This window comes from Amblyomma mixtum, chromosome 2, assembly GCF_055824585.1.
Source record: "Amblyomma mixtum isolate Tamu chromosome 2, ASM5582458v1, whole genome shotgun sequence".
In the NCBI taxonomy this organism is placed as follows: Eukaryota; Metazoa; Arthropoda; class Arachnida; order Ixodida; family Ixodidae; genus Amblyomma; species Amblyomma mixtum.
The window spans coordinates 90346469-90361012 of NC_143013.1; the positions used below are offsets into that span (position 1 = coordinate 90346469).

Below are 14544 nucleotides of genomic sequence, written 5' to 3' on the forward strand. Positions count from 1 at the left end.
TTTGAGAATGGGCAAGTGGGCGATGTACATCCGGAACTACAAAAAGAAATGGGAAAAGGAGCCGGAATTGAAGGGTAATTGTTTTTCTCATTATTGTGAAGGTGCTGTTAGACTGAAGATAAAATCGACATAGATTATCATCTAATGGCATATATCCTTGATTTATTCTGAGCTCATGCATATCGTAGAATGTAGCTTCAAGAAGGCGCATGCTCGATGCTATGAGGTGACGCTCTCAGTGAGAACCTTCCTCTTAAAGCATGCAATTGAAAGTGAGGCTGCGTATGTATACAGTAAGGCATTTTCACTGTCGACGTGTCTAATCTGCGCGCAAACATTTAAAAGGTGAAATATTCCTAAACTAGATATAGCGCCGCCGTTCTTTTCCGCGTGCAAACTGGCTGGCGTCACCCGCCTCTGGTGTATGGCCTACTGCCGCGCCTGCAAAGTGGAACTGCGGCCCCATCTTTAGGACCTGGTTAGCGCACCTGTTAGCCGCACTGGTTAGAGCGCATGACAGATGCGAAACGTAACAACGGAAAGAACACGCCGTGCGCACCCCTCAGACATCATCTCCGGGAAAGAAATCTAATATGTAAATATTCTTGCCAAAAATTAATTCAATATGCTTAAGAGATGTCGTCAAGCAAATTTTTTTGGCTACTTTTGGGCTACGCAAAAATTTCGCTGTTGGCTACGTTTGGGCTACTACGGAGGCCAATTTGGCTACCTGAGGTCGGAGCCATCTGGCAACCCTGCTTGTACTTTGCACCCTACGCTTCCTTCACTCAGACTCAACTTAACGCTCTCGAGACTGCCCTTGTGGGCCTCTACAAGGCAGCTCTCAACCTCCCTATCACTACCTCTACCACTAAGCTCTTTGCCACAGGCCTCTTCCATCCTCTTCGTTCTCTTCTCAGTCTCCATCGTGACTCGCAGCTTGACCGGCTTTCCCTTACCCGCCAGGGTCAGTGGTTATTGACTCAAGCGGGTATCTCGCCCATTCCAATCTCCCCGTTTACCTCTCCTATTCCCACCCCCGCTCCCAATCTTCGTATTCTTCCCCTCCCGACCAACATGTCCCCCGTCCTGCACGCCGGACGTCGTCATGCGGCCGCACAGCACCATTCCACTCTCTTTGATACCCAGGGTGTAGCTTACACGGATGGCTCTTTCGTGGCTCCTCGAGGTTCCTGCGGCTACGCCCTGTACCATACACACCTCCCTGCTCCTGAAACCCACACCAGCGGGCCGTATCTACACCCTCCAGACGCATTGTCCCTCGAGGTTCTCGCCATTGCGCATGCCCTCCAGTCATTTGCCCTCCTTCCCTCTCTCCAAGAGTACACAGTCTATTCAGACTCACAAGCCGCTATACACAAGATACAGAAACGCACCCTGACCCCTTCTCTCCAACAGGAGGTCGAACGAGCGGTCTCCGCACTGCAGCCTTCCATCGTTTTCCTCCGCTGGGTCCCTGGGCATTCAGGGATTGACGGCAATGAGCTGGCCCATCAGCCCGCCCGCGACACACTTTTCCGGGCACCGTTGATCCCCTGGCCCAAGCCCTCGGAGGACGGTGGGAGACTCACCCTTCGCCGCACCATAAAAGAGGTCTACCTTGAACTCCGCCTCGACAAACGCCTTTACCCTCCCCCTCATCCATCACTCACGGTGCCGGAGTCTCGCCTTCTTCGGCACATTCAGATGAATGCAGTTATCACCCCGTCCCGCCTCTTCCTCTATCGCTATCGATCGGGCCCTTCCTGTCCCAACTGCCCCTGTATCTATGCGGACCTGGCCCATTGCCTCTTCTATTGCCCGGCTGCTCAGCAGTCGGGTTCCTTCCCCCCACCCTCTCTATCCATCACCACCTGGCTCGACTGGCTTGGCGCTGAAGGGGAAGAAGAACAGCGGCTTATGGTCGCCCAGGCGGTCAAAATGCTCGGCCTATAAATTTTGGTCGAATAAAAGTCTTTTACTACTACTACTACTACTACTAGGTTTGCGCGCGCTCATCCAGTCCCCGGCAGTCGGGCTGCTTTGCGGTTACCCGGAAGTTGAGATCTCGGGCTAACTGGCGTGCCGCCTCATCGCCTGAGACTGATTCGTGTGCGGGGGTCCAGTATCGTAATTTTACGGTTCAGTTCAGAACATGCTAAAATTTTGTTTGCCTTTTTCGAGGCCCTTCCTTTGCCAAAATTCCAGACAGCCGTTTTGCTATCGATAATTATGATGTTTGCTTTCGGTCCGAAGCATGCGAGCGCTATTGAAACTTCCGCAGCTGTAGCTATGTTTCGGCTTCTAATTGATGCGGCAGCGACTGGTACGCCACGGCCGTTGACCACCGTGGAGACTGCCGCCCCCCACTTTCCACTAGCCGCGTCTACATAGGAGACTTCCTCAGGCTTCTTATTTTCTATGCGCTTCGTAAGCGCTTCCGCCCTTTTTTGTCTCCGTTCCTTGTTATAGGTCGGGTGCATGGTTCTGGGAAAAGGGGGCCCGAGTATGTGTTCGCGACACTTTAGGGAAATATCTGTTTTGTCGCTCGCACCCCTGTCTGATTGTAGCCCCACCTAACCCAGGATGGTTCTGCCCGTGTTAGTTCGGTTCAAACTTCCTAGCTACGCCTTATACCCTGCTTCCGCCAATTCAGTCCAATTAGTATGCAGCCCCATTTCGAGGAGGCGGTCCGTGGAAGTCGTAATGGGAAGCTCCAGCGACCTCTTCGCGCATCCCCTGTTAAGTTTGTCTATTCTGTGTTTTTCATCTGTCCTAGTGTTCAGATATAGAGTGGCATAGCATATGCGGCTGATAATGTAGGCCTGCATCAGTTTCAGGAGGCTACGCTCTTTCAGTCCCCGACCCTTGAGCGCGACTCTTTTGAATATCCAACTTACCTGTTTGGTGTAATTGTCTAGCTTCTTAACTGTTGTATCATTATATTCGTCGGCTTGTAGGAAAAGCCCTAGAGTTATAATCCGTTGGTCTCTTGGCACCGTTCGTCTGTCTACTGTGGTGCTGAGGTTTATTTCGCGCTTGCACCTGAGCGCCTTTGGATTGTATATAAGGAGTTCAGATTTCTGCGAAGAGCATCAGAGGCCCCTCTCGGCCGCATAGGAAACGACAATATCAGCTGCTGCTTGTAAGCGTTCCTCTATACTCGCGTCGATGCCCTGGTTGATCGAAGGACTGACGTCGTCCGCGTACATGCTGAGTTTCAAATTTTCCACTTCCCTTAAGGCTGCCGGGAGGTCTCGCATGGCTACGTTGAAAAGGAAGGGGGAAAGCACCGATCCCTGCGGCATACCCCAGCTCCCCAGTCGCACGGTGGGGGATTCTATATCTTGAAATTTCATTTTGAATGTTCTGTCTGATAGAAATTTCCCTTATGTAGTCATATGTTTCCTTACCAACCACAATTTTTTGGAGGTCAGTGAGAATCGCTGCGTGTTTCACATTATCGAAGGTTTGGTCAGATCTAGGCCTAATATCACCTTTCCATCTTTGGTTCTGGATTCTATGATGTCGTGTTTTAGACAAAATATTACGCTGTGTGTGTCTTTTCTGTCTGTGCCCTTGTAAAAATATCACGTCCTGTGTGCAGAGGCCGGGCTGAAACCCAACCATTTCGTGCGGCCACAAGTCGTTGTGCTCCATAAAGCTTGTTAGTCTAGTTTGGATTACGCGTGGCAGTCGGCGGCAACCTTTTGTCGCGAACTGACTGCAATCTTTGTGTACGACAGGTAACTGCTTCCGACGGCCACCTGATACCATTATCCTGCGCATATCGTGGAAGAACTGGACAGCTCGGCGCAGCAAATTAGTCCACTTCGGGACAGCGTGACCGGAAGGACCACCACTGCCAGGCTTCCTGGAGGCGGCACTGCTGCCGCTAGACAGCTATAAAACCGTGGTTCACCTGGTTCACCTTCGCAGTCGGCGGCAACCTTTTGTCGCGAACTGACTGCAATCTTTGTGTACGACAGGTGAGCATTGCTGAAAACTCATCACTAGCCTTTTGTCTCGTTATGCCGCCGACTGCAATCTGTGCAATTTGTACCTTGTCATACCGTGTGCTTTGCTACACCTGCTAATATTATTCTCGACTGTTCACGATGGCACGTTGTGGGGTTTGTAATGAGGCTCTACCTAGAGATGGAAAACGAACTGTTTGCTGCGAATGTAGCATTGGGCACCATCTTGGTGACTGCTCCGGTCTTTCCGAGAATACATTTTCATCCATGGGACCACGAAAACGTGAAAAATGGCGATGTCGCGTGTGTCGCGGGGAGTCACTTCCCGTAAATTCCAATGATAAGCCAACTCAAGAACCATCGGACGTTTTTAAAAAAGTGGCTGCGTTGGAAGAAAAATTGATGGTTGTTGCTGAACTGAAGATAAGCATAGATAGCCTCCTGGCTCTGCCGGCGCAGCTCGAGAAGCTTGTCATGACAATTCAAGGCCTGCAAACGACAGTTACTGAGGTTCAAACATGAGTAGAATTCTTGACATCCAAATACGACACGCTCCTTGCGACATGCAGCGATGCCGTGCAGGCAACAAAGACGCTTGAGCAAAAGGTTGCATTTCTAGAAGGGACTATTGACGAAGAGGCTTCGATGATTCACCGAATTCAGTGAGAACTCAATGAAAGTGAACAGTACAGCCGTCTGTCCAATCTAGAGATAAGCGGACTGCCAGTTCAGCCACAGGAAGAACTGCGGGCTGAAGTTGCGCAGATGGCTGAAACACTTGAAGTGCGTGACTTCAACCAGTCTGAGATAGCCTCCTTGCACCGTCTATCATCGAGACAAGGGAAGATTCCGGCCGTATTGGTCAGGTTTTCGTCCCCGAGCTTACAGGAGAAATGGCTGCAGGTAAAAAACAAACTTAGGACGCTAAATGAGTCCCACAAGCTCTCCTCAGTTTTCTTCAATGAAAACTTGACCCGTATGAACAGTGAGCTGTTCTGGAAAGCTCGAATCCGAGGAAAGGAAAAATCTTTCAAGTTTTTCTGGGTCAAGAATGGCCAAGTTTTCGCCAGAAAAGAAGTGCGGGCTTCCGTTATCAAAATCGCGTCTCTTTCAGACATTGACAAAATGACGTAGGGAAATTCACTATTACTGCTGTGGCTTCTTTTTCAAGTTTTGACGTCTGTTTCCAATCGTTCCATCCAGTTTCATTGAGTTCTCTTACAATTCTTCACATTAACATTAGAAGTATTCGAAAACATTGGAATCAATTTCTGGTAATCGCAAAAGACCTTTACCAAGTAGTAGACGTATTTGCATTCACAGAGGTAAATATTGCTGACCATATTACCTGCACGTTCAAGCTTCCAGGTTATACGGAGCATTTCCTTACCCGCCAAATGGGTAAGGGTAGAGGAATTGCTGTTTTCTTCAAGGATTCATTATCGGTTTCCAATATCATCATCTCCATCAACGCTGCAGAGGCAATGGGATTTGAAATTTCGTACAGCAACATTTCGAGTCATCTCCTTATCATATACCGCCCACCGTCTGGAAACGTGGCTAATTTTATCACAGCATTGCATGACGTTTGTAAGCAAAGGTTTAGCCAAGGTAACCTATGCATAATGGGTGACTTGAATATTGATCTGTTAAAGCCTGAGGGAGCATCTGCGCAAAACTACCTAAATGCCCTTGCTGTTCATGGTATAGAAACACTACTTTCAGATCCTACTAGAGAAGAGATCGTAAATAACAGTGTGTGTAAAACTTGCATAGACCACGTTAACGTACGCGCGTCGGACTTGTCTTATGTTATGGCAGCTGTCATTCGAAAGAAATTAGCGGATCATTACTTTACACTATGCCACTTTGCTAAGGTCGATTCTGCACAGAAACCTAATGATAGCAGGTGTGTTATGACTGTACTAGATCGAAAACTATTTGACAGTAAGGTGTCATCCTTCGACTGGAACTCATTTATATCACGAAATAACAAAGATACCGCCTACGGTAACTTTGTTTTGGTTCTTAAAAAATTAAAAGAATCCTGCGAAAAAAGTATCATTGTCAAAAAAACGAAATAATAAATGCTTCTGGCTTACAGCTGACATTCTCGCAGCCATTAGATGCAAAGAAATGCTGTGGTCAAAATGTGGCGCTTCACCAAAAAATGCAAACTTACGAAATGAATTTCGGGCTGCTAGGAACAAAGTAACCGCTCTTCTTCGGTCCTCTAAAAGGCGTTACTATGCTAGCCAGTTTCGCAATTGCCACCATGACGTGGCCAAATCTTGGCCTATCGTGAACGGACTACGTGGGCGTCAGCGTAGACCGGTCAAGGACGCAATAGAGCATAGTTTTGGTCACTTGACATCCTCTTTGGCAAATGATTTTAATAACTTTTTTTCTAAAGAACAGCGCATTGCCCGTGCCACATCACGTTCGCCGTTACTTCCTTCTTCTGTGACTGACTCAGCATTTCTACCGCACATAACAGAGCCAGATTTTTTCAGCATAATCTCCAGTCTACGGCATAACAAATCAGCTGGAATTGATGGAATATTTATCAGCGACCTTTCCAGAAACTTCCAAAGCTTGAAGTGTGTCTTTCTTTTTATGCTTAATGATATGATTGAAATTTGCTTCTTACCATGCTCTCTTAAACAAGCGCGTGTTATACCACTTTACAAGGGTGGCAAAAGAAATGATATCTCGAATTATCGCCCAATATCTATCGCGTCGTGTATATCACAAATTTTAGAAAAACACGTCTTATGTGCAATGTCAGCATTTTTGCTGAGGCATAACGTGCTTAGCCCACATCAATACGGATTTGTTGCTGGTTCTGGTACCCAAACGTTATTAGAAAAGATGTCGGATTCCGTTCATTCTAGTTTTGATAAAAATGAAGTGGCATTTGGTCTCTTTCTTGATGTCAGGAAGGCATTTAATACTGTTCGCCATGATATTCTGTGTGAAAAGTTGTTTTGCTATGGTTTTCGTCGTCCTTTGTTACTAAGAAATTATGTGTCTCAGGGATCTCAAATGGTGGAACTTGGACCTGTGCAAAGCAGAATGATAGACTTATATAGTGGTGTTCCCCAGGGACCCATCTTATCACCCCTCTTATTTAATCTCTATGTTAATGACCTCCTCAGCATTATAAGTTCATCACAGATTTATCAATATGCAGATGACACCCTCCTCATCTCATCTAATACAGATTTTTCTTGCGCACTCCGTCAACTTCAACAGGACGCTACTAATCTATATGATTGGTTTCAATGTAACCTGATTGATATAAACCCCCAAAAAACTCAAATAGTGTGCTTTAGAAATGCACACAAGCCAATCCCGAAAAACGCTGTGGTTTTTTTGCACAGCTCCAGTTGCACTGCATTTTCTTGCTACCCCATTACATGTGTTCCGTCCGTGAAATACCTTGCCATTTACTTTGACAGTGATTTATCCTGGAACACGCACATGGCACACCTCAGTAAGAAGCTTAGAGGCGTCGCATGCTTGCTCTATGCTCTAAGGGCCTACCTGCCATTGGCCATAAGACTTTTAATTGCACAGTCTTTGGGATATTCTCTGCTGAGATATGGCATGTGCTGTTTCTTCAACTGTTCTGCAACATGGAAAAATAGGATAAACCGTATTCTCAAGAATATGGCTAAGAGTGTCATCTATTCAATACCCCATAAACAGCAAAGTGTATTCCTTTCTTCAGGCCTGCCTTCCTTTGACATTGTGTTCAAACAAATCACTGTACTCAGATATTTCTGGAACTCTGAATTTCGGTTCCAAAACGTTAAACCAATCCCATTAAGAAAAGTTTCTCGATATATTGTCCCTGCAGTGCGAACTCATTTTGGTATGTCTATGAGGTCATATTATGCCTGATAATGTTTTCAACTTGGACACTCGCAAACAGTTACGGGACGCTATTGCCGAGCTTGAACAGCTCTAGTGCATATGTTTTAATCTACACAAAACAAAGAATTGATTTGGTAACAGAGGTTGTTGCTGCTGCCGGACGGCGCCCTACAAGCCCAATTGAGGCTTTGGCGCGTCCGCGTCTTGGATTGTTTCTTTGGAGTAAATAAAGTATTTATTATTATTATTATTATTACTATTATTATTATTATTTTTATTATTCTTATTTATTAGCTTCCCTTTACATGATGTTAAGGAAATGGCTCTCAAATTTTCCAGTTTCGTGGGTTTGCCTGGCTTGGGGATAGGAACAATATTTTCTGTTTTCCACTATTGCGGGAGGCAGCCGTTGTCCCGTACTCCCTGCATATACTTTGTGAGAACTTTTATAGACTCGTCGTCTAAGTTTCTCCGGATTTTGTTAGTAACCCCGTCAGGTCCTGAAGCCGATTTATTTTTTACACCTAGTATTTCGGCACGGACCTCCGCTTCAAAGATCGGTGACCAGCGCCTTACCACTGAGCCACCGCGGCGGGTAGACAGTTACCGTCCAATCTCGGTTTTGAGTATCATTAGCAATGTGTTCGAGAAACTTGTCGCAAAGCAACTAAATGACTACTTGGAGAGAACTGGAATCATATCTCACTGTCAACATGGTTTAATGAATAACAGGTCTACATCTACAGCATTAATGGCATTGTCTCAAAAGTTATGTTCATCTTTGCATAATAATGAAATATCCGTTGCCTTGTACTAGACCTAAAGAAAGCATGTGATACTATTAATCATAATATTTTAATTCAGAAGCTAGAGCACTATGGTTTCAGCGATTCCACTCGATTTCTTTACAAGCTAGCTTAAAAACAGAAAACAATTTGTCCACCTAAAACACTTAAAACCATCTCGACAACCTGTCTGTACTGGAGTGCCCAGGAGTCAGTCCTAGGCCATGTGCTGCTTTCTGTTTATGTTAATAATTTTCCTCTTTGTTTGCAAAATTCAAAATCTGTGATGTACGCTGATGACACTGCAATAGTTTTTACAGGCAAAACTCTAATTGAAATTGAGGCTAAGACACGCGAGTTTAGTTACATCTCTGCATGGTTTGAAGCTAATAAACTGGCATGAAATGCTGTGAAAACAAAGTACATCCTGTTTAGGTCAAGGCACAAACATATCACAGATACAAGATTACATATTTGTCTCGATAACGGTTTAATTGAGCAAGTTGACGCCATTAAATACCACGGTGTAACCTTAGACAAGAACCTTAATTGGAGTAAACATATTGACACCCTGTGCTCCGAACTTGCTTCAGCTTGTTACATTCTATATAGAACACGGGGGTTGCTGAACATATCTGTGCTGAAGATCATTTATTTTTCGCTTTCATTATCATTTGACATACTGCTGCAAGTCATCGGCTAGTTCATACAGATCTTAGATTCATCAAATTATCTCTTGCAGAAAAGAGCGCTGTGAATAATAACATTCTGGAACAGGTATCCGTCTAGTGCTCCTTTGTTTAATAGGTTACAGATTTTGCAGTTTCCTTTGTTATACGAAATGAGAATCGCAATGGTAGTAAATAGCATTATAAAAATAATTACCCGATTTCAATTAATACATTTGTGTTGCCTAACAGGAGTACTAGAATACAAGCAATATTAATTTTAATTACCCTGTAACCGAAACGCCTATGGTCAGCGCCTAATTCAATATTGCGGGGCTAAAGTACGGTATAGTGTACCACTTGAAATTTAAATGGCTAACAATTTCTTTTTTTTTTAATGCGATGTTGATAGCCTCAGGGCATAAGACGGTACGTAAAGATAGATGAGAATAAATGAGGAAGGGTTCGCTAAGCGCTTCTATCTTTCGATGATTCAGGGTTATATTTGTTAATCTTTTCATGCCTGCTGTTGAGTGTTGCTCGCTATTACCTTGTTCACTGATCATTTATAACCGAGTTTCATGTTGGAATCTTCTGTTGCCGTAATAACAAATGTGCAGTACATTGAGCCTATACTTGCTTCAGCTATTGGCCCAGTGTTTTTTTAAAAGTTTTCTACATCTGAAGTGAAAATAAAGAAAGAAAGAACCTCACCCATCACCTGAATGAGGAGGGTCTCGATTTCTCAAATCGCGCCTAATGCTTGGCGTCTAATCTCCTTTCCAGTGCCGCCAATGGATGTATGGTATGTCTTCTTCCTCTACTACAATTGGTTCATTGCCTCCGTCGAGGCGCCGACGCGCCTGTGGACCGAGCGCGAAGCTATGTCTCTAGAGGCGTTCGGTATCGGTGGCTGCTGCGTCGCGAGGCTTAGCCTCTGCGCAGCGCTGCGAGGAAAAGATATGGACTTGCCTCGTGATGTGACAGTCCAAACCGGGAAAGGTTGGCATCGGCAGGTTCCTGACGAAAACCGGAGGCTGATAATACTAGCTTCAGACGGTTGGGATGAGGTAATCCGGTAGTACAGAACAGTAAGTTTGCGGAGCGCATCTGAAGCGCATCCGCGTACACGGCCTTCGAACGCTGCGTCGTGTGTCTTACTTTCGAGCGAAACCTAAGCGTAGCATGGGGCACGTACCTCTCGCTACTCTACCAGCTTTGCACGTTAAAGAACCCCAGGTGGTCGAAATTTCTGGAGCCCTCCACTACGGCGTCTCTCATAGCCTGAGTCTCATTGGGACGTTAAACCCCAATAAACCAAACCAATAAACCAATCAACCAGGTTTAACCAGTCCTAAACCACAGGCAATGTTTTCATCATGAACGTTAACCAATTTGCCCAACTTTCGGTTTTCCCATCATGCCTTCCCCATTGGTAATAAAGAAGCGTTGTTTGTCTACAAGAAAGCCCACCATCCGCTACCAGCATGCACTGCTGGAAATTTCGCTTAGGTGACGCATGGAAAATGTTCGAAGACAGTTGCGGGCTCCGTTTACATTTCCCCACATCTGTGTCTGGAGAAGAAACGGTGCAGGCAATAAGAGTATCTCAAGCTTTTCGGAAAAGGGCAGCGGATGTTGCCAATGTCTGCGCTGCCAATGTCTCCGCGTATTCGGCCACGTACTGGTTCAGTTGCCTTTTGCCCCGTATAACCTGGCTAAGCCGAGTCAGCCACACTTTGCGTTTAGCCTCCAAAAAACCGCGGCCGCCGCGTCGGATGAAAATAAAAATTGGTTTTGAGGAAAGGAAACATGGAATAACTGTCTCATATATCTCGGCGGGCACCCGAGCCACGCCGTGAGGGAAGGGATAAAGGAGACAGTGAAAGAAGAAAGGAAGAAAGAGGTGCCGTAGTGTAGGTCTCCGCGATATTTTAGACCACCTGCGGATTAGCGTCCAGTGACATCGCACGCAGGGCATAAGTGTGAGATCGGCGTTGAACGACGGGGCACTTTTATGCGTTGAACAGAACGCTGGCAGTGTTCGATGCAACGCACGATCGCACGCATCCAAAGCTCCCGACCGGTCATGGTAATAAAAATTTGGAGGACGCTTAAGCTGAGTGGAACGCGACAGCAAGTTGCAGCGGATTGGATTTTAAAACATACAGGGTGTTTCACCTAAGACTTTCTGCAATTTTTAAAAATAAGATATTTGAATTAGATGCGCGCTTTTTCTGCCATAGCATTGTCAGTAGTGTAGTACATCATAATGCAGCTAAGACGTGCTAACTAGCAGGCTTGTTAACCAGTATTTAATAGTTAACTTTTTAACTATTACCGTTGGACTCCTTAATTATTGAGAGGCATGTAGCCCACCGTAAGTAATGTCCATATCCGTTTTTAGAATTTCGAGAACGCGATTATCCTCGGCACTGTGGCCCAACAAATTTTGGCTATTTCGGCGAGTTAGGCTCACTGGAGAGGTTGCTTTGCCTGCAAGCTTCTCAAACCGCATGTATATTGGCGCGATGTAGGCGAAATTTGTTGGGCCACAGCGCCGAGGATAATCGCGTTCTCGAAATTCTAGAAACGGATATGGACATTACTTACGGTGGGCTGCATGCCTCTCAATAATTAAGGATCCCAACGGTAATAGTTTAAAAGTTAACTATTAAATATTGGTTAACAAGCCTGCTAGTTAGCACGTTTTAGTTGAATTATGACGTACTACACCACTGACAATGCTCTGCCAGAAAAAGCGCGCATCTAATTCAAATAGCTTATTTTTAAAAATTGCAGAAAGTCTTAGGTGAAACACCCTGTATTGCGTCGAGAGCAGGTTGCAGGAGGCACGTACTAGATGGCCGCTAGCCCGTGGCTGGCGGCGACCTGATTGGTCCGCTCGATTGCCCGTTCTTGATTCTTGGGGTGAAAGACGCGGGTTCGATCCCGGCCGCGGCGGTTGAATTTCTTTGGAGGAGAAATTCTAGAGGTCCGTGTACTGTGCGATGTCAGTGCACGGTAAAGAACCCCAGGTATTCGAAATTTCCGGAGCCCTCCACTACGGCGTCTCTCACAGCCTTAGTCGCTTTGGGACGTTAAACCCCATAAACTAAACCAAACCAATCTTGAACCTTGGGGTTCGAGCTAACCAGCACGGCCACCCACCGCTCGGCGACCTCCACTATGGCACATCTTCCTCTTTTTCATCTTTCACTCCCATCTACCTCCTTTCCCTTACAGCGCGGTTCAGGTATCCACTGAGATGAGAGACAGATACTGCTCCATTTTCTTTCCTCAAAAACCTTTTTTCAATTTCCATTTCACGGAGCGCCTTCGCCCGTACAGCGCGACGCCTTGCCCGTTGGACAAATCGAAAACGTGTTTCTTGAGGCAAGGAAATGACGCAGTAAAAGTCTCACTTATCTTGGGGAACACCCGAACCTCGCATGATACGTTTTTTTAAGGCGAAAGCCTTTAATGGTTCATACTCCCGTCCGTCCGTCCGGCGTTACATCCAGCGCCTGGATGACGGGTGTCCACCGAGTTATGTGACACAGTTACTGCGTAATTTCCTTTCCTCAAATACAATTTTCATTTTCTTCATTACAGCCCCTCTTTCTTCTTTCACTCCCACTTCCTCCCTTCCTCTAGGTGCGGTTCGGGTGCCCACCGAGATGACAGAGAATTACTGTGTCATTTTCTTTCCTCAAATAGCGTTCCGTTCCGTTCAAAGGTATTTCCAAAGAGCAAGGCATCACGCCGCACGGGTGGTGGCGTTCCGTGGACCCCCTGGCAGCGCTACAACACGCAGTCGCGTTTCACACCTAAAGTAGAAGCTGAAGCATCATTAATTAGCAGTTAATTAGTATTAAGGCGTAGCCTTTAATGCCTCATCGTTGTAAGCAGAAGTTGTCGACAGAAGTTTCACGCTTTTAAATTGGTCGTAACTGTCGTGACGTCACGGTGCGCGAATTTCAAATGGGGCCAATTGTACTTTGGCTAGTATCCATGCAACCAATTAAAGGGATGGTATAGCGATGCTCCAAATAAATGAGTCTCAGTTTAGTTAATTAGTTAACCTATTAGCCTAATTAACTTTTCTAGTCAGACCAGATAAATAAATAAAATCGAGTAGGAAATTGCTCGATATGGGGAATCGAACCTGGGTCTCCAGAGTGCGAGACGAGCACGCTACCACTCCGCCACGCCAGCTCTTTTTTTTTTCTTTATCGCATGGAAGAACTTCCGTAAAAAGGGGGAAAACTTCAATCAAACTTGTTCGCGTCTCAAGTTACCGGGCTGCTTAATACGAGCCCGCCATAGCCCTAACTCAACACTGCATCCCCATCAAAACGCCAAAATTCAGGGAGGCACACACATGCATCTAGGCACGGCAGCCAGCTTGGAGGTTATTCGCGTGCAGCATATACACTCCTCACCAAAGAACACAGTTTACGAAACACAGATTTGGACGATCTTAGTGGCTCGGCATATCTGTCCATCATACGGCTTTTCCAAAGACTGAATAGTCCCATCAACACAAACAGATCATAATGTACAACAGAGTTTTTGCCAACAGGCAGAAATTGAATAGTGTATGGTGTAATTTCAATGTCCTTCTCAAGAGTTCGTTGTAGTATGTCCCAAAAGGACATGGCATCACGGCACAGGATGAAGCAATGATCAGTTGTCTAAGGCACCTTACATAGACGGCAATTCACATTCCAGGGTACAAACATCTCCTTGTCATTAAGAGATGTCTTGACAGGCAGCGTCGCTGTGTGTAGCTTGAAAAAGAACGTTTTAGCGGCTGCCTGAATGCACATCCGCCTAACACGCTTTAGAACACTGATGTCCAAAGACCCCAGATAAGGCTGCCGATACAATGGTGTATGGAACAAAGACTCAGTGAGAGCCTGGGTCATCTGTTTTCTCGAGAGGCTATAGAGGTAATCTAAAGAGAAGCGCACAATGAGGAAATTGAAATTGTCAGCAACCTCCTTAAGGAATCCCCATAAAGTCCCCTCACGAGCCTGCACAGTCGGTGCGAATAAGTAAGGCAAATGAAAACTAAGCCGTCTAATGAGCACAGCTACCAGAAACGGGTGGTTTGCCGATTTCAAAAAGAAAAAACGGGGAACAAGTTGATGCACGAACAGATGAACAAGGCCCACTCAACCACCCTCTAAGGGAAGGAACAAGTTGTCACGCCTCATGGGCTCCCATTGA

The 14544-nt window shown here is 45.8% G+C and overlaps 1 protein-coding gene across 5 annotated transcripts in view; it reads right to left on the reverse strand.

Moving 5' to 3' along the window:
* dsf (nuclear receptor dissatisfaction) overlaps positions 1-10443 on the reverse strand; it is a 183791-nt gene extending 173348 nt beyond the window's left edge. For 2 of the 5 annotated variants that reach the window (XM_089572170.1, XM_089572169.1), the window contains exon 1: positions 10282-10443. In XM_089572170.1, the coding sequence (XP_089428296.1) occupies positions 10282-10419 (138 nt within the window). In that variant the 5' untranslated portion in view covers positions 10420-10443. The remainder of the gene's footprint in view (positions 1-10281) is intronic. The other 3 variants (XM_089572173.1, XM_089572178.1, XM_089572174.1) reach the window with 3 other exon arrangements.
* Positions 10444-14544: the final 4101 nt, after the last annotated feature.